This window comes from Equus asinus, chromosome 7 (genome assembly GCF_041296235.1).
Source record: "Equus asinus isolate D_3611 breed Donkey chromosome 7, EquAss-T2T_v2, whole genome shotgun sequence".
NCBI lineage: Eukaryota > Metazoa > Chordata > Mammalia > Perissodactyla > Equidae > Equus > Equus asinus.
Genome location: NC_091796.1, coordinates 48,252,789 through 48,274,024, shown reverse-complemented (window position 1 = coordinate 48,274,024; position 21,236 = coordinate 48,252,789). Strand labels below are relative to the sequence as shown.

The window sequence follows — 21,236 nt, the reverse complement described above, 5'->3', positions numbered from 1 at the left end:
GAAGATTAGTACCAGAAAGCCTGGGTGTGTAGTAGGCTAGACCATCGAGTTGTGTAAGTGCACTGTATGATGTTCACACAACGATGAAACCATCTAATGATTCACTTTGCAGAATATATCCCTGTCCTGAAGCGATGTGTGAGATTATCAGGGAGTATCACTGAAACGATGAATATGAGCTAAAAAAGTCTACCTCAGATTTCCAAATTTAAAACAAAAGTTACTGAATTTAAATTGAATTTTAATTAAAAAATCTCTCAGAGACACTACGCTAACAATCACCAGGAATAAAACAAACCATCATCCCCAAAGACATTAATCTTCACCAGTAGCACCGTCAGATGCTAGTTACCTATTTCTCCATTTTCCATGGCTCTGATGTCAGGCCGTAACCTGCAGTCTGTCTTAGGAATCACACTCTCCATTTCCTTGTCTACTTCATTCAAAACCATTGCAAAGGTAGTAAAATTATACATCTAAAAAAAAGCAAAACATTCAAATTAATATATACCATGGCCTAACGCAAAATGAAAGCCCTGAAGGTAGAAGAGGTGTGATTTGACAATGAGCCCCCTCCTCTTTTCTGTGGTAAGGATGATCAACCTTTCTCAGACCACGTATCTAAATGTTTTCACTGAAGTCCGCACCACCTGTGGGTATCTCAAAGCAGGGCTCTTAATAAATATCCTCTATCATTGTCAGCTTTAAGTAGCACTATAAGGAAAATGAATATTCTTTCTCTTTTCCATATTAAAATCATTACTTGCTGGATCTGAGGAGCTTACACTGAATAGGTTGCATCATCATGTATTTAACGAGAGCCAGTTTTATCCCTAAGTACTTATTAAAGAAGGCCCGAAAAGTCCCATCCCAATGCATCTTCTCCAGCCAGACACCAGAAGGGATGGACAAAATGAATGAACTGGGTCTCAGGGTGAGTAGCCAGCAGAGGGACAACTGAGGAGCATTTTGATGACAACTTGCCCTCCTCTCTGTTCTGCGCTGCATGTGCCGGGGAAAGAGCACCATTAGAGCTGAATATGAACAGTGAGGCCACATTCCGCCAGCGCAGTCCCACCTGGGCAGAATTTGGAGGCCGTGGGGCTATTCGCCATAGGAGAACACTTCCAGGGATAACAAATACACTTTCAGAATCTGGCATTGGCATTTCATCCGACTCCTCAGAAGTGCTCATCTAGAAGAACCAACAGATGAACCAAATTAAAACATTCAAAAAGAATATACTTACAAATCACAAAATAACCACCATTTATTGCACACCAGAATGTAAACTGCATGAGGGCTGGGGCACCATGACATTTTCCTTCCTATATCCATACTTTTTGACACAGTGCTTTAATGTTTTTAAAGCTCTTTTTTTAAAGACAAAATAACTCATTTGAGTATTTCCTAGAATATTATGAGAACAAGCAAAGGTTAAATCCTTGGGCCAGTCAACTAAATTAATCAATGACACAAAACCAGTAGGGATCCTGAAAGAATTCAATAAAAATGGAATTTAAAAAGGTGTTAGGTTAAAAAAAACCCTAACATTTCCTTTGGCTAGCCCCCATAGGAAGAGCTATGCTAGGAGCTCTCCATGCATTTAGTCCTTACATAATAAACCTATGAGACTATATTATTACAGTTTTATATATAAAGAATTTAAGCCTTTGGAAGGTTAAGTGCTATTCCCAATGTCACACAGTTACCAAATCTAGAACTGCTGGGTGAGACACTTTGAATGAAGATAGTTTAAAAAACAGCAGCAAGGAGGTGACAAAATTGATGATGACAAATTTCCTACAGCATCTGAGTATGCTCAGGGAACACCAGAAATCTATGGTAGCTAGATGCATACCAGAAGGAGAGAGATGAGACAAGCAGTGAATGTGTGCAAATAATTTCTCTCTCCAAGGAGTAAAGCCACTTTTCTACAAAGATCGACTGGAGATTTATGGGATAGGAGGGATATTTTCTGGGATTTCTTTGCTTCCTCCTATCCCCCATAAAAGGAGGGTGGACAATGCATGTGTTGGTGAGGCTGTCTTTGCCAAATTGCCTACTATTAGCTGGAGGTGCTGCCAAAGAGTTTGTGGCAGGGCTCCCAGGATCCTGGAACATTTCCTTCTCCAGCCCCATCAGTCTCGTAACAGCTGCAGTGAACTGCCAGTGCACCCCCCAGAATGAACGAAAAGCAGGTGGGAAACATGGCATGTGTTCTTCACAGAACTGCACAGCGAGATGAAGGGAAATAGAAAGAAAAGAGCCAAAGCCACAGGAAAGCAGTTAGCTCTGGTCATTTAATAAAACACTTTTCATCTGAGGACCATGGGTAACTCAATTTACAAAGAAAGTCGCTCATAAATACACCTTCTGTTTCTGAGGAAGATTAGGGCTTCTTAAACTTTTGAATGTGTATGAATTGCCCGAAAAGCCCTAGAGACTGTGACTCAGTAGGTCTGAGGTGAAGCTGGGAGCCTGCAAGCTCTCAGATGATGCTCAGGTCACCAGCTCTTGGATGTGCTTTGAGCAGAAAGGACTGAATCAGTCTTTACTATGAGCAGACGCTATTCTGAGCCCAATGCATCTGCTAACTCATTTTTCAAGTAGCCACTATTATTAACCCCATTTTAGAAACGAAGGGACTGGGGCAGAGAGAAGGTGCGCAATCTGCCTAAGACGGTACCACTCATAAACGGTGGCGATGGGATTCTAACCCAGTTTGTGCCGCCAGCTACTGGAAAGTAATCAGTCCTCAAATATTTCCTGTCCAAACAGGTGCAGTCTTTCTTTAGCTCTCAGCTCTTCTGCCTGGAGGAAAGGGCTAGGAGTCTGCTGAACATGAGAGCCTCCGGGCGCCCGTGCAGCAGGAAGCATGTACCTCACATGTGGGAAATTCCATCAGCACACTAGCTGTCCCACAAAGCAAAAGGTCAGTAAGAGAAGGACCGCAGTCCAGTAATGACTCCTTTAGCTGTGGCGGTCTTAACTTCAGTGATTTAGGGGTAAGGAAGAGGACAAGAAAACTGCTAATGAGCATGAAAATGCAGGTGACAATTTTGGATGAAATTTTAAATACTCAAATGATCTCAACTTCTAATGCAGTAAACAGAAAAGAGGAAAAAAAATTTGTCTAAGATGACCTCCATCTTTCCAAAGCTATGTGAATTCAGAGTCCCATCTGTAACTGCACACGTTACAAAAGTGCCACACACCCATATTCTATATAAGATTATGTCAAACGTTAGCTACAAAGGCAGATTATCTGTTCATTAACAAACTTCAAGGGGAAAAATCACATGCATTAGACACAGGAAAAAAAGGTCAAACTGTGAGCCAATAACAGGCCACCTCCAAAATGACTGGTAGAAATTGAAGAGTCCAATGAGTCCTTAGATACCACCTTACAGGATGTTCACCTGTTTGCTGTTCTTCTTCTCTTCAGTATTTTTCTTATCATTTTTTTTGTAAGCATCAAAAGTGGCGGGATCAACACTATACAAACACTCAGTCCACTTCCCATAGAGGGCACAGAGCTTCTTTTTGCTGTCAAGAGAAACCGATGTTTAGTCAACAATTAAACCAGTGTTTTGCTGCAATCAAATATTATTATAAAGATCCTTAAAAATGAGATTCTTTAAAGAAATACATATTTCCTTGTAGAAGAAAGACTTTTTCAATTTATTAGAATGCTTGTTTCCTAGGTTCTGGCAGCAGATTTTAACAGTGACATTTCATTTCGTGAACAACATCTATGCCATTCAACATTTAAAATGGAAACTTTACCTTTTATCTTGAATGTAGCCTTCAACTTTGTGTAACTCCTTACCAAAAAGGCCGCATGGCTTAAAATTCAACACACATTTGTCTCCAGTCCTAGGAAGGAAACATTAGGGTCAGATTACCATCCAATACAGAAGAAGCGGTAGACAATAATGACTATGATAACCTTTTTAGCAGCAGCTGCTGTTTACTAATTTTCTAACACATGCCAGGCTCCCTACAGAAGTTATCATAATTCATCCTTAATGTGTACTGGACCCACCATAAAGAAAAGGTAAGCAAGGTTCATAAAGAATAAGTGACTTGCTGCTATGCAATGAATGTTTATGTCCCCCCAAATTCACATGTTGAAGCCCTAATCCCTAATATGATGGCATATGGAGGGAATATGGTCATGAGGGTGAAGCTCTCATGAATGGGATTAGTGCCTTTATAAGAAGAAACACAAGAAAGAGAATCTCTGACACGTGAGGGTATGAAAAAGGGGCCTTCTGCAAACCAGGAAGAGGGCCTTCACCAGACATCAAATGTGCCAGCACCCTGATCTTGCACTTCCCAGCCTCCAGAACCATGAGAAATGAATTTCTGCTGTTTAAACCACCCAGTTTATGGGATTCTGTTACAGCAGCCCAAGATGACTAAGACCCTTGCCTAACATCACAAAGCAGGATTTGAATCGAACTCTTTTTAGCTTTTATGTTCCTCTCGCCCCATCCCACCCCACTGTGTGAAGAATGCCAATGAAACAATATAAACAAAATGAGCTGAGGTTGGAATTAAGATTCACAGAGGCTGCAGAAGCTCAGAGTTCACCCAGTCTTTCCCAGTCAGAAACTTTAATGAACTCCATTCATTAAAGGGATGGGCTGCTACTTACTCAAGAGTTATACTGACTGGTTCTTAAATGATCATCAGGCCCCACTAGAGCTTTTTAAAAAATGAAGTCCATTAGAACTGTTCAATGACAATTGAAGGGATAGATAAGTACCCTAAAGTGTCTTACTTGTGGTTTATGATTTCCACATTGCCGTACTGCTCAATCCAAAGTTTTCCCACAATGATATTATGTACACAGCAGGTAGGATTTGTCCATGTGTATGCTTCATTGTGTCTAAAAAACAAAAATTAAAACCAAAACCCAGAAAAAAAGGTGAGAAGCGTTATTTTGTTTAAAAAGTGCACTTGTCTCAAATGCCATACTCAACAAACAGATCACACTGCTGGAGATAACTAAGCTCTAATTGGTGTAACTCTGTAAAACCAGTGTAACCTGACTACTCTTATTGTTTCTTAAAAGGATACAAAAGCTTAAGAAAAGAACTCTCTACTTCCACCAAACTCCAAATAAACTATGTATATAATCATCTGAAGCATTCAAAAGTTAGGTGAAAACATACAAAAATAAAATAAATTAGAGGTAGAAAATAAAAATGAAGTTCTATTTAGCACTTTTCAGACAAAGTACCCTCCAGCTCATCAAAGGAAAAACCTTATTCAGGTCATTTCAATGTAGGAGCATAAAAGGATGAGCTTAGACTTTCATACACAGCTTTATGGGATCCCTTTCTCGAGCTCCCTACTCTCTGTGGTTTTCCCCACACTCTCAGGTACCAGAGGGGGTCTTTCCTCTGGCCTTCTAGCTAGCAAGGGGAGGTTTTAGCCTCTGCTCTGCCTTGCACTTCCCACAACTGAGTCTTCCTCGGGGGCAGAGAGGTGAGAGAAAAGAAAGAGGAAAAAAGTAACAGGGATTCTTCTCACACTATTTGGACCACAGGGACCTCTTTATCAAGTTCCTCTGTTGAGAGAAAGACATTTTCTGAGTTTCAGGTACTGGTGTGGCTGCTGCTGCCACCACCACTACAAGTATGTAGTTGTGGGTCCTAGAGCTCGCTCTGGGACAAGGTTAGGAGAGAAAAATAAATGGAACTTCCCCCACTTCCTACATCCTGCAGGGGTATCTTTCTAGGTCCTCTAACCAGAAAGACAGGGTTTCTCTTGGAACTTTTTCTGTCTGCCTCCACTGCCCAGTTCCGGGATTTGGGCTGCTCTGACTCTAACCCAGGAAACATGGGGGGATAACACCAGGAAACTCACTGCCATATTGGTCTTCAGATTTTAATTTCTCTCCCCAGTCTGCCTGAGATCATTTACTTTTCAAATTCCTGAGATTGTTGCTTTACGTCTTCTGTCCAGGGTTTTTAGTTGAAATCACTGGAAAAGATAGGCTAGGGTGTGCTTACTCTATCTTAACTGGAACTGGAACTGCCTTTGAATGTAAAACTAATCTTTTTCCTATTGCTCAAGAAGAGAACTTCTAATTTACCTAAGGTCTAAGATGTGCCACACAATTGTCATTTCAATATTTCTCAAAGTGATTCATTTTGAAAGATTAACAAAATATTAGCACCATGATATACAGAAAGCCTGTTTCATAAGAACTGTCATGGAGTGATTAACTCCATTCTATCTTAAAATAGAGCCAAATACCATAGTCAAACATCGTTAAACTTTTTACACATACCCAGATTGATTAACAATGGTGATTGTCACGTTTCTCAAAGTCTTTTATATGGAGGTAGATAATTTACGCTTTATAAAAGCTGCTTCTTTTTCTCCAGCTTTTAACAACAAGGTCAGGTCTGTGTGAAGGCGTATACTTATGAGTAGGCATACGTGAAAAGAGTTTAATGGCTTGATTTCAACTTACTCAAGGAGCTCCAAGGTGATGGTTCCTTTGGGTTCTGCTTCTACACTCTTTCCCCAGAACTTCAGTTTGGGGTAGATTGAACCATGAAAGATGAAATCATTGTTTAATCCTTCAGCATGAAATGCACTAATGGGTGGATGATGGCTGACCTGCTCTGAGATGAGTCTGAAACCAAGGTCATCTCTTCAGATTAAAAAAAAAAAGTAACGTTATAATTAACTCTTATCATGGAATGTGGACATAATTATCATTTTGGTCGACAAGCAATGTTAAAGTATTAAAGAAACAGGTTTGACAAAGTAAATAATTCTATGTTATCATCCTGATAAAAGAACAACTCAACATATGAGAAACTGTACAAACGTAACCCAAACTACTAAATCCAATGTTATTATAATTCTAGCTACTCGAACATTAAAATAAAGAACACCCACATGAATTTGGCTGATTTAAACAAACTGGTAATATTAGCCACATAAATTTAAAAATTATCATTCCATTTGTATTAAGATAGAGAATCTAGTGTGTCCACTTCCAAACATCTACAGAATAAATGAGATCAAAACTTGTACAGAGAAGAAGAGAAAGATTCAGAAAAAATAAAGCCACATGAATTCCCCAATTGTACGTAAACAAGAAGCAGGCTACAACAGGCAAAGAGAACTGCACTTGTAGATGCCTGCACTGCCTTTATGCCAACAGTATAAATTTATGCTAACACATTTCATACGCTTCTAAGTCCCAATAATGTCTTACAATCTACATAAGGAGAACAGGACAGTCATAAATCCCATATGATCAGGAATACTGAAATCCTCGTAATTACTTTTTATAATGGTACATTTTCTGTATGTTTCAATATTTTTGACATAGTCTCTAAAATAAGTATTATAGAAACAAACATCAAATAGATTAACTTGCTCCAGTTATAGAAAATTGTTAGTGGTGATGCTCAAAATATATATATATTTTTCTCTTCATTTTAAAGGCTATATAAATCATGCAAGTTCAACTAACGATCTGGAATATAGCGAAATATCTTACCGAACTAATTCGTAAGTCTCTCCTAGAAGGGGGTTGAAAGGCTTTCCAGTGCGTTCCCACTGAGAAGCAACCGCCGATACAGCGAATGCAGCTACACACTGTGGGACAAAGCATTAGAAGTTAAAATTAGCCTTGCTTGCTCCTCATTCTCTCAGGAACTGAAATTCTGCTGAAGACTCTAATTTACAAAATTATTTTGAGGACTGATTACTTTTTAAATAGGTCTATTAAATTATGACTTTGGATTTTTAATATGGCTCTAGCAACTTTATATGCAAATATGGATATTCAGAATGAAAATTACTCTGAGTCTCTTCCTCTAGTGTCATTCTCACCATGGTTTTTACAACATTCTAAAGAGTGCTACAAATTCTCTCAAGGACTTTAAAAAACCTCTCAAACACAAAATTACTTCTAATTCCTTTAAAATTTCTAAAACGTACAACATTTTTAGGATGGGGAGAAGAGAAAAAACTAAAACTGGTATCAAGTCCAATGAGACTGGGAAAAGCTGATTTATATAAATGAAAAAAACAGGAAGATTCCCTTTAGAATGCTCTGGCTTTGTCTGAAGGAGAACAATGTATCTATTATACTCTGCCTGTATCTAGTCCATCCAAATACATCACATAAACATCTTCTATTCAAAAGAAAATGAAAAAGTGCAATTCCTTGTTGTCTTTTGTTTTAACCTATGGCAGTGTTTGTATATTCAAATATACACACATAAGCATAAACATATTTATGTGTGTATGTGTGTGTTCATTTCTTTTTGGAAACACCCTGAGCAAGTCTGAAAGGAAAAAGGAAGGATTTTTCCCTCTAACACAATGCTGCTTTCTAAAATGAAGACTCAGAAACAGCTCAGCAATATCTAGGTTTGATTATGGCTCACCTCCTGCTTCTCTTGCCATTTCCGTTGGTCTTTCTACTATGGCAGAACTCTGACGAGAGGGTGGCAGGGGGAAGGAATGCAGAGGACACTCCAAACATGCCACGTTTCAATAACATTTCCCAACCTCATATTAGACATAACACTAATTCTGTGTAGGTGTGTTTGGGGTGGGGGGTGGGAGTGGTAGCAGAGAAGTCTCTAAGACTCAAACCTCTTTCAGGGCTTTCTTGACACATACCTGCATCCTTTCCACAGGATCAGAAAATGAACTGGCCTTGTGGATGAGGTATGTATGCTCCATATATTCAGTGAGTCGCTGTAGGAAGCTCAAAGGCTCATTAAATATAACTGGCATTGTGATCTTGGATAGTTCCTATTTAACGAGAAAATGGAAACTGTGATATCCAATATAGACAGCAAACGTATCTGCTGCTATGTGTACATAACTGGTTCCGGGAAAGGAAGTAACAGAAAGTAAGAACCCATGAAATTCAACTACTTTCGATTCAATTTCACAAATCTTTCCATAGCACCTAACAATATGAAGTATATTGTTCTAGGTCTTGAAGTAAATACCAAGGCTACCCAAATATCCTCCTTGGCTTCAAGCAGCTTACAATCTAGCGGTGAGCATGAGATGATGACTATTAATAAGTTTGCCTTAGACCAGAATTAGAAAACAGGATATAAAGGTGATGAGGACACAAAAAGCAAAAATCTTCACAGTGGGCTAAGGATCAATCACATATATCACTTTTGTGAATAATTTTCCAAAAGAAATTTCAGACTGTTTTTAACTGATAACATTGAGGTTTTCTGAGCATACCAATCTACTATAAATTGTGGACTAGGGTATTAGAAAGCTATTGTGTATTTCACAGAATAGGTTTTAAATTGTTTGCCAGAGTGACACAACCACAGTAGACTTCCAAAAATAATTTAATGATGGGGCAGGGGCCTCTGGCCTGAGTTGCAACCTTTTCACTCTGTCTACCACATGCTGTCAGCAAAGAAAAGCATGAGGCCCTTGAAAAATTTCATTAGGTAACAAACTTATATTGGTATTCTCTGGAATGTTCTGATCATCTTCCCAACTTTCTACCTACCATTATCTACCTTTCCCTTGGGAATCAGGTCTTTCATGAAGCCCACTGACTAAAGTCAATGGTCAGGTGAATGGTCTCAAGGTGCCATTAAGGTTGAATACCACCTATCTTAGCTCCAACTTTTTTCCCTAAACATCCAAATTCTTACCAATCTTCACAAGTAAAAATAATGTAATCTTCACAAAAGTACAACTGGTGTGCATTAAAAAAAATAAGCTCATTCATTACCATAAAATATTGCAGAACACAAACAGACATAGAGCAGCTCAATCTAATTAAAAGAATGGTAGGTTTATTGCTGCCTCACTGAGGAGACAAGGGAGAATAGGAACTATAAAGAGATAAAGAAAAGAAGCCTCAACTACATATACCCGAACATCTCATTAAATCCAAAAATTCACTAATGGGGCCAAGTCAAGAAAATAGAACTACCAAAACTTGTCTTAAATGAGATGTCCCAGGCTCTCTTTCTTCTACCTAGAAGCATCTTCATTGGATATTTTTCTTTTTTAAAAAACTAATAGAGGAATATATAACTCTCAGTATAAAATTTAATAATACAGAAGTAAAAACATGAAAATGCTCCTCTCCCCAGAGGCAAAGCACCATCAGCATTTTGGGATACATTGCTGTGTATTTCTACCAAGTGTGTATACACATATATCTTATTGTTGTTGTTTCTTTTAAACACATGGGATCCACTCTATGTATTGACCCATGACTTGCTTTTTCCATTTTTACTCTTCTCTGGTGGTCTTACGCACATATAAGGTACACCAATGAGTGTGTCAAGTTCTTTGTAATCACTGGATGGTGTAATGGTAAGACCACAGAACCGGACTGCATTCCACTGCTGGCTTTCTCATTTGCTAGCTGTGTGACTATGGCCAAGTTAAACTCTGCCAGTTTCCTCATCAATAACACGGCACTACAGTAGTATCTACCACAAGGCATCGTTATAAGACTAATATTTGCAAAACACTTAGACCAGTTCTGGGCATATTAGTAAATGCTATGAGTGTTTGTTAAATTAAAAAAAAAAAGTCTATATATAGATATACCATGCACTATTTAATCATATATCTTTTAAAACATGGGTAAATATGGCTTTAAAGTAGATTTCTCTAAGTGGAATTCCTGAGTCAAAGGTACAGTCATTTAAAATTTTTATAGCTGTTACCAAGCTAAATGTCTTCCAAAAAGGCTTTACCAATTTGTATTCCCACCAATACTGCATGAGAGTCAGATCTTTTAACATCAAACGGAGCGGCACTCCTTCCAATCTTCATTTAGATGTGTACACTCTTTCCTTACATAAATATTTAATTGAAGAATACTCTAAAATTATAATGGTGGTGGGTAAATCACTTATAACTCTCGCATGAAACTAAAAAACAAAAGTATTCAAAATGACTGTAACAACAATACTTTCTTAACAGATATACAATGAAAAAAGATGTAAATTGTGACATCAAAAACATAAAATGGGGGGGAGTATAAAAACACAGAGCTTCTGTATGCATTTAAAGTTAAGCTGTTATCAGCTTAAAATACACTGTTCTAAATAGAAGATGTTTTAAGTCTTATAAAACAAAAGCAAAAACCTATAGTAGATACATAAAGAGAAAGGTATCAAGCACACTACTACAGAAAATCATAAATCACAAAGGAAGAAAGTAAGAGAGGAACAAAGGAACCAATGAATTGCAAAACAAAAGCAAATAACTTAAAAAATGTCAATAGTAAGTCCTCACTTATCAGTAATTATTTAAATGTAAACGAACTAAATTCTCCAATCAAAAGACATGGAGTGGCTGAACAGAGTGAAAAAACAAGACCCAAGTATATGCTGCCTATAAGAGACTTGCTTCAGCTTTAAGGACACACATAGACTGAAAGTGAAAGAATGGAAAAAGGTATTTCAAGCAAATGGAAACCAAAAGCAAGCAGGAGTAGCTATACTTACATCAGACAAAACGGACTTTAAGCCAAAGACCGTAACAAGACACAAGAGGATCATCATGTAATGATAAAGGGATCAATTCATCAGAAGATATAACAATTATAAATATTTATGCACCCAACACAGGAGCATCTAAATATACAGAGCAAGTATTAACAAATCTGAAGGGAGAAGTAGACAGCAATACAATAATAGTAGGGGACCTCAATACCCTACTTTCAACAATGGATAGATCACCTAGACAGAAAATCAGTAAGAAAACACGAGACTTAAAGGACACATTAAACTAGACAGACCCAAGAGACATATACAGAACATCCCATCCAATAGCAGCAGAATACACACATTCTTCTCAAGTGCACATGGAACATTCTCCAGGATAGATCATAATTTAGGTCACAAAACAAGTCTTAATTTAAGAAGACTGAAACTGGGGCTGGCCCTGTGGCTGAGTGGTTAAGTTTGCACACTCCGCTTCGGCAGCCCAGGGTTTCACCGGTTCGAATCCTGGGCGTGGACATGGCACCACTCATCAAGCCATGCTGAGGTAGCATCCCACATGCCACAACTAGAAGGACCCACAACTAAAAAATACACAACTATGTACTGGGGGGCTTTGGGGAGAAAAAGAAAAAAATAAAATCTTTAAAAAAAAAAAGAAGACTGAAACCATATCAAGCATCTTTTCCAACCAAAATGATATGAAATTAGAATAAATTATAATAAAACTGGAAAATTCACAATACATGGAGATTAAACAACATGCTACTGAACAACCAACAGGTAAAAGAAATCAAAATAACAATCAAAAACTATCGTGAGACAAGAGAAAATGGAAATATACCAAAACTTATGGGATGCAGCAAAAGCAGTTCCAAGAGGACGTTCACAGCAATAAATACCTACATTAAGAAACAAGAAAGATCTCAAATAAACAGCCTAAGTTTACACCTCAACAAAATAGAAGAACAAACTAAACCCAAAATTAGTAGAAGGAAGGAAATAACAAAGCTCAGAGTAGAAATAAATGAAATAGAGACTAAAAAGACAACAGAAAAGATCAACGAAACTAAGCGCTGGTTTTCTGAAAAGATAAACACATCAGAGAAACCTTCAGCTAGACTCACCAAGGAAAAAAGAGCAAGATGGCTCAAATAAATAAAATTATAAACGAAAGAGGAAGCTTTACAACTGAGACCACATGAGTACAAAGGATCATAAGAGACTACTATGAATAATTACATGCCAACAAATTGGACAACCTAGAAGAAACAGATAAATTCCTAGAAATATACAACCTACCAAGACTGGATCATGAAGAAGTAGAAAGTGTGAATGGACCAGTTACTAGTAAGGAAATTGAAGCAGTAGTAAAAAATCTCCCAACAAACAAAAGTCCAAGATCAGATGACTTCACTGGTGAACTCTGCCAGACATTTAAAGAACAATTAATACCTATCTTCCTCAAAATCTTCCAAAAAACAGAAAAGGAAGGAACACTTCCAAATTTATTTTACTAGGCCAGCATTACCCTAATACCAAAATCAGACAAGGATACCACAAGAAAAGAAAATTATAGGCCAATATCCCTGATGAACATAGTTGTAAAAATCCTCAACAAAATACTGGCAAACCAATTCAACAGTACATTAAAAGGATCATAAATCATGATCAAGCGGGATTTATTCCAGGGATGCAAGGATGGTTCAACACTCACAAATCAATCAATGTGATACACCACATTAACAAATGAAGGATAAAAAATCGTAAGATCATCTCAATAGATGCAGAAAAAGCACTGGACAAAATTTAACATCTTTTCAAGATAAAAACTCTCAACAAACTGCATATAGAGGGAATGTACCTCAACATAATAAAAGCCAAATATGACAAGCCCACAGCTAACATACTCAATGGTGAAAAGTTGAAAGCAACTCCTCTAAGATCCAGAACACGACAATCCCCACTCTCACCAATTTTATTCAACATAGTATGGAAGTTCTTGCCTAGTTAGTTAGGCAAGAAAAATAAATAAAAGGCATCCAAATCAGAAAGAAAGAAGTATAATTGTTTCTATTTGCAGATGACATGATATTTTATGTATATATATATATAGAAAACTCTAAAGACTAAACCAAAACACTGTTTGAACTAAATTCAGTAAAGTTGCAGGATACAAAAATCAATATATAAAAATCAGTTGTGGGGCCAGCCCTGTGGCCAAGTGATTAAGTTCACATGCTCCACTGCAGCGGCCCAGGGTTTCACTGGTTTGGATCCTGGGTGCAGACATGACACGACTCATCAAGCCAGGCTGAGGCAGCATCCCACATGCCACAACTAGAAGGATCCACAACTAAAAAATATACAACTATGTACGGGGGGGCTTTGGGGAGAAAACGGAAAAATAAAATCTTAAAAAAAAAAATCAGTTGCATTTCTATACACCAACAACAAACTCAGAAAGAGAAATTAAGAAAACAATCCTATTTACAATAGCATCAACAAGAATAAAATACTTATGGCTAAATTTAACCAAGGAGGTGAAAGATCTAAACACTGAAAACTATGAGATATTAGTGAAAGAAATTGCAAAAGACAGAAATATATGGAAAGATATTCTGTGCTCATGAATTGGAAAAATTAACATTATTAAAATGTCCGTACTATCCAAAGCAATCTACAGATTCAATGCAATCCCTATCAAAATATCAATGGCATTTTTGACTAGAAAAAACACTCCTAAAATTTGTACGGAACCACAAAAGAGTACAAGTAACTAAGTAATCTGGAGAAAAAAGAACAAAGTTGTAGGCGTCATGCTCCCTGATTTCATACTATATTACAACGCTACAGCAGTTAAAACACTATAGTATTGGCATAAGAAGACACATAGATGAATGAAATACAATAGAGAGCACAGAAAGAAACCTGTGGATAAATGGTCAATAGATTTTTCTGCATGTATGAGGCAGATTTGCCCTGAGCTAATACCTGTGCCAATCTTCCTCTATTTTGTATGTGGGTCACCACCACAGCACAGCTGCCAAGAAGCGATGTAGGTCCATACTCAGGAACTGAACTTGGGCCACCAAAGTGGAGTGCACTGAACTTCACCACTAGGCCATGGGGCTGGCCCAATCAATTGATTTTTGACAAAGGAACAAATAATATACAATGGGGAAAAGATAGTCTCTTCAATAAATAGTGCTAGGAAAACTGGACAGCCATATGCAAAAGAAGGAAACTGGACCCCTACCTTATAGCATACACAAAAATCAACTCAAAGTGGATTTAAAGACTTTAATGTAAGAATTGAAACTATAAAACTACTAGAAGAAAACACAGTGGGTAAGATGCTTGACATTGGTCTTGCTGATGATTTTTTAGATTTGAGACCAAAAGCAAAGGCAATAAAAGCAAAAGTAAACAAGTGAGACTACATCAAACAAAAAGCTTCTGCACAGCAAAGGAAACCATCAACAAAGTGAAACAATATTTGCAAATCATATATTTGATAAAAGGTTAATATTCAAAAAAATAAAGAACTCACACAACTCGACAGCAGAAAAACAAACAATCTGATTAAAAAATGGGGAGAGGAACTGAATAGACATTTTCCCAAAGACAATATATATAGAGGTACATGAAAAGGTGCTCAACATCACTAATTATCAGGGAAATGCAAATCAAAACCACAATGAGGTATCACCTCACACCTGTTAGGATAGCTTTTCTCAAAAAGACAAGAGATAAATGCTGGCAAGGATGTGGAGAAAAGGGAACCCTTGTGCACTATTAGTGGGAATTGGTACAGCCACTATGGAAAACAGTATAGACATTTCTCAAGAAATTAAAAATACAACTACCAAATGATCCAGTAACCCCAGTTTCAGGTATATCCAAAGGAAATGAAACCGTTACCTCAAGAGATACTTGTACTCTCATGTTCACTGCAGTATTTTTCACAATAGCCAAGGTACGGAAACAACTTAAGTGTCCATCAATGGAGGGATGGATCAAGAAAATGTCATATATACATATATACACACATACATACAGTGGAATATTATTTGGTCTTAAAAAAAAAGCAAATCCTGCCACTTGTGACAATATGAATGAAAGTGGAGGGCATTATGCTAAGCGAAACAAGCTTAGGAAGACAAATACTTCATGGTATCACTTATATGTGGAGCCTTAAAAAATAGTCAAACTCATAGAAACAGAGTAGAAAGGTGGTTGCCAGGGGCTGAGGGGTGGGGAAAACAGGGAGAGTTTGGTAAAATGGTACAAACTTTCAGTTGTGAGATGAATAAGGTCTGGGGATCTAATGTATAATCTGGTGACTACAGTTGACAACGCTGTATTGTATAGCTGAAATTTGTTGAGAGTAGAACTTAAATGTTCTCACCAAAAAGAAAAGAAAAATATGTGAAGTGATGGATATGTTAATTAACTTGATCAGGGGAATCCCTTCACCATGTATACATATCTCCAATCATTTTGGTGTATACTTTAAATATCTTATAATTTTGTCAATTATACCTCGAAAGAAAAAACCCAAACAAAACAACCAAGCAATCTTGTGGTATGGAATATGCATGTAGAGATAAAACTATTTCAGAGTGTTTTTTAAAAAAAATTTGACTGAGCAGCTGGTAGGTGCCAGGCACTGTCTTAGGCACTGGATTAAAAACCTTGTTACAGGCGCTCCTGACCTGGAATGCCTTGCTCTCTTAACTCTTGTACTTCCTACCCTTAATTCAAGGCCCAGTTCAAGTCTCTCCTCCTCAACTATTCTAGCACTCACTGATTTCTCACCTCTTCCAACTCTTGGAGTACCAGAAGCTCCTGCTCACCAGTTAGCATTTCATCATGTATTAGATGATATTACCTGCTGTTATGTCATGGGTGCTAACCAGCTTATCTTGCTAACCATACAGTAATATAATTCCCAGAGGGAGGGATAATACTTCGTACTCCACCTGTATCCTCATCACCTCAGGGAAGAAGAGCACATTGCAGGTGGCCCCTGCCCCACAGGCTCCTATATATTCCCACTGCCCCCTGAGTTTCTTCCTCTTTGGAAATTTATCACAACCTACTGCATTTTCCCACCTCCTTCACTGGAATACAAGCTCCTTGAAGTCAAAACCGTCTTGTTTAATGACGTGCAACAGTTCACATGGCGAAATGTCAAGTAAAACAGTAGGCTACAAAGCGACATGTTAAAAAATACTCTAATTTTGTAAAATATCTTTTATAGACAGGGAAACAAATATTGGAAGGTTACAGCACTAAAAGGTTAACAGTTGTTTTCTCTAAGAGTTGGTACTATAGGTAATCTTAATTGTCTTCCTTATTCCAAATTTCCTAAAACAAACATACATTGCTCTTCTAATCAGTAGTAAAACAAGAGATATTATGTCAAATCCTAACACTTTCAGCCTGGCAAAAGAAAAGAATGGGGAAACTAATAACCTTGCACCACAGAAAATGGACCACCTTACAACATATACTTTGCTTTTTCTCTTGTACATTTTATGATTAGCATAACGTAAGTGTGTAACTGGCATGACGGAAAAAGCGGAACAAAAAAATATGCTCAGATTCGTCCAGTCCTAAGTTCTAGGTAGAGTAAAGAGTTGTGGTTAAAACAATGAGTTCTGAACACAAAGTGGAATGGTGGTTGCCAGGGGCTGGGGAGGGGGGATGGGGGGGATAGTGTTTAACAGCTACAGAGTGTCGGTTCCGCAAGATGAAAAGAGTTCTGAGGGTGGATGGTGGTGATGGCAGCTCAACAATGAAAATGTACTCAGCCATGAACTGTACACTTAAAGATGGTTAAGATGGTAAACTTTATGTCATGTGTACTTTACCACAATTTTTTAAAAAGGAAAAAATAATAATGGGCTCTGAGATCAAAAACCAGTTGCCACCCATTGCTTGTGTCGCCATGAGTTCCTCACCTCTCCCCAAAGTAGGGATTTCATTACGAACCTCACAGGGCTTGTAAAGATTAGATTAATTAATTCATAGAAAACACTTACAATAGTGCCAGGCATATGCTAAGCAAGCAATAAGTGTAGCTATTATCATTATTACTAATAATACATCCCAGAGCTCCAGGTCCTCCAAGGTTGCATAGAGTGAGGAGGCTTCAGAGGCTGGGATACTTCACCCTGTCACCTGGGCAGCCAAGCTGTAGAAAAGCTACTTAGATGGCAGCATGGCTTATGAGTCCTGGCCTTAAAAGGTGAGGGAGTGAGGGAAGAAGCACCTGCTCCCCCTCACGCCCCAGCCAGGAGGGATCACTGTAGTCCCTGCTGCTCAGGTTCTCACTGCTGGCTGGATGTCCTATCCAATCCCCAAGACGACAGGGTGGTGACACGAGCCCTATCCCTTGACTAGTATGTGACACAAACTATGCCGTTTCCAGCTCAGCTCTCTTCCCGTTTTCTACATTTTACTCTGTTGTGCACAACAGCAGGATGAGATTTACTTTAAAGGAATTTAAAGGATTTACTCATTAAAGGAATAAAGAATTTTACCTCTAAGTTTGATTCTGGATTTTTTTTTCCTGAAAAATACTAGAAGGACTATAAAACATTCACTATGGGAATAAGAGAGGTGCTGGGGGTGACAGAGCATTTTAGCTCTGCCCTAATTATGGTGGATCAGATAGGATCCTGGCCTAGGGACTTAATTTTTCATCTCTAAAGCAATGCTGTGTATGTTGGCATTTCTTCACATATATCTCTTTGGGAAAATATACAGGCAAGACGGGACAGTCAAGTGTCTACTAGCCATTGGTTGCTCAACACCACTTAGCTAGACTTTATATGAGTTAGCAACTCAATGAAAAAAAGGGTGGTGAAAAAAACTCCAGAGACCAAGGCACGAAGGACATGGTCTTACCATCAATTCAATGGGTACATTATTTTTTACTCACTTGAAAAGCTCCTAAAATTCTAAAAGGTTCTTTAAATCCAATTTTGTAATCTAGAATAATTTAAATATCTTCCTATTTCTTTTAGTAACTCAGAATGTAAGCATTTAAGGAAATGAAATGGCACACATCTGGGCCACATAACAGGGAGGGAGTGGAAGGGGAAAAAAGACCTGAGAGAATATATACACATAATTCCAGACTGCCGTAAAAAAGCTATTTTAAAATAAAGCAACGGACCTGCAACTTTATTGCCTCTATTAGTCTGTATTACTTTTAAATAATCTTACAATTATTTTAACTGTTAAAATCTACATATCTTCCCTGTATATGTAATGAAAAACTCAGTGACGCAAACTATATTCATTCCCTCTTGGAAATTCACAGAGACACTATTTTTACCTCCAATAAAATGAAGTTTGGTATTGGATTCTCCAGATATTGTATACAACTAATTAGCTCTGGGTATATTCCAATAATAGGAAAAGCAACAACGCACAATATGAAGGTCAAGTTTCAGGAAGAAACATTAGCTCGAATACTTTTATCACTGAGAGCTTCAGTCAGCTTGAAAAATTAAATATTTATGCCAGGCAATTCTATCTTGTGACCCAGCTAAAAGCAAAGTTTAAATTTATCCATGCAAATTAATAGCAACCGATGATGAAACTGAAGAAACTCTTAATTGCAATTGCTCATCAGCTGACAAACTGAGAAGAAAAAAAGAGGGAAGGTTGCTTCGTCATTTGAGCACTATATAAACAACCCGAAGAGAAGGCCAATTGGATCCCAACTGAAATGGAAAATATTTTATATATGTAATGTCTAGCATCATAACACCCAAATTTGCAAATATTTAAGACCTGGGTTACAGAGAGAAACTCAACTTAGGTCTTAGGCTAAGTCTGTCTGCTCGTTTGCCCAGGCAGCCAGCCTTTGGGTACGGTCCTCACCTACGACTCAAGCACTAAGTGAGCCTCTAGGCTCTTCACTGATAGTCAAGTGTCAGCAGCAGTCTTGGCTCTGTTCCTTGGATGTGCCTTCTGCAAGATGACATTGGCACTGGATCCTTCCTCCACAACACCTCTCCCACAGCCACCAAGGATGTAAAAATTCACCCTTCTTATGTTCAAGGGCCTCGGGGGTCAACGGTCTTTCCCATCTTGTGCTACTCAGTCCCCTCCCTCTCCACAAGATGTGTACCATCTATGAGTTTAGCATTGCATGAGAGGTTCTTGTATCTGAATACCATTGACTACGCCCAAAACAGTCACACTAAGACCTCACAAGACAGTCTTCCTGGGACCACTCTGAACAAGAAGTTTGAAAAAAGCCTGCTGCCCCCACACCTTTTGCTGAGTTCACAGTTGGTTATGTCACTGTTCCTCAGCAATCAGAGACCAGCCCAGGGGAAACACAACGGCGGAATGAGGAGAGGATACATACCCAGAAATGAAGGAACTATGGAGCAGGAAAGAGGTATGTGTTTGTGTGTGAACTGAACCACACTCTGCGCACCTTGGTGCAACCAGTGGTAGTCAAGAAAGTCAAGAAAAGCTATGAGGTAAAAGATAAACAGAAAGATATTCTTTTCCTATTCTTTCTGTCTAGTAGCTGAATATTTTCAGAGTTCAGAGGCAGTTTGAGCCCTCTTGCTAGAGGCATTTAACCAAAGGTTGGACATCAGCTAGATGGGAATGTGGAAGGACAACTGAAGCAACGGCTGGAAGCTTGGACTGGATCATAGTTTTCACATTGTATTCATTCAAGGTACATGAAGGGACCTGAAGACTGTCCAGCTGGTAAGTGGGCAGGGATGCTTTAAGGGAATCGATTTCCAGATGCTCAACCTCCATATGCATTCTTACCTAAAAACTGAGAGGCCAAAGAATGTATTTGCATTGGATGTACTACTGTTCCTCTTTTCCCACTTTTCCTTTTACAACTGCACTTCTGCTACTTAAAAAAAAAAAAAAAAAAGGACATATCTCACATCAACCTGAAACACAGGACAGTATTCTTGCCCTGAAGTATAAAAATCTTCAGGCCATCAAATGAAAGCTGGCTTAGAAATACAGTATTGGTATCAATGAAGCCTCTTTTAATCAAGCACTACTAATCTACATGAGAGTTCCAGGACTTTCCATTCTTCAGATAAGGGAAAGACTTGACATTACAAATGAGGTCTTCCAGCCGTTTCTTTCCATGTTAGAATGTTCTAATTTCAGATGATGGTAGAGATGCTAAATTTTGTTTAATTACTTTGCTTCTTCTGTCCCCTGTCTCTCAAGTCAGAATTTCAGAGATTTGACAAAGCTCCAAATCTTATCTAGATCTATATCTATCTTACATTTAGAGTTCAAGAATGGGACAGTCGTCACAGTGACATATACTAATATGCTCATCTAAATCCAAAAACAGCACCACACTCCTGTCAGTTGACCTGGGAGGCACCTGGCTGTGGTTGGGCCCTATGGCTATGTGGCAGGCATTCTGCATCAAATGAAGGAGTTAAATCTCTGGTTGTGAGGGAAAAATTTTAAGGCTCATGGTAAAATAAAAGCACTTCATCAAAAAAATTATATTGGCAAAGGTTTGTTTCAGTGAAAAATAGTTCAAACCCCTTCCCAATATTACAAGGCATATGTGTGTGTGAGAGGAAATAGTTACATGAATCAAGAGTTGAGAGCCCTGATAAAGCTTCTCCAGTACATTTCCCAGAGACTGAGACATCTGTGATTCCAATGGAAGGTAACAAGACATTTTGCAAGTTAAGTTTTGCAAAT

General features: G+C 38.2%; 1 protein-coding gene across 6 annotated transcripts in view; it reads right to left on the bottom strand.

Annotated features, from left to right (window-relative positions):
* The window catches only part of LOC106822896 (oxysterol-binding protein-related protein 1), a 106,935-nt gene that overhangs the window by 6,091 nt on the left and 79,608 nt on the right, over positions 1-21,236 (bottom strand). For all 6 annotated transcript variants that reach the window (XM_014828256.3, XM_014828255.3, XM_070513301.1 and 3 more), the window contains 8 exons: positions 8,671-8,805; positions 7,538-7,635; positions 6,494-6,676; positions 4,790-4,897; positions 3,790-3,879; positions 3,423-3,549; positions 1,079-1,195; positions 353-476 (listed from right to left, as the gene is read on the bottom strand). In XM_014828256.3, the coding sequence (XP_014683742.1) occupies positions 353-476; positions 1,079-1,195; positions 3,423-3,549; positions 3,790-3,879; positions 4,790-4,897; positions 6,494-6,676; positions 7,538-7,635; positions 8,671-8,805 (982 nt within the window). The remainder of the gene's footprint in view (positions 1-352; positions 477-1,078; positions 1,196-3,422; positions 3,550-3,789; positions 3,880-4,789; positions 4,898-6,493; positions 6,677-7,537; positions 7,636-8,670; positions 8,806-21,236) is intronic.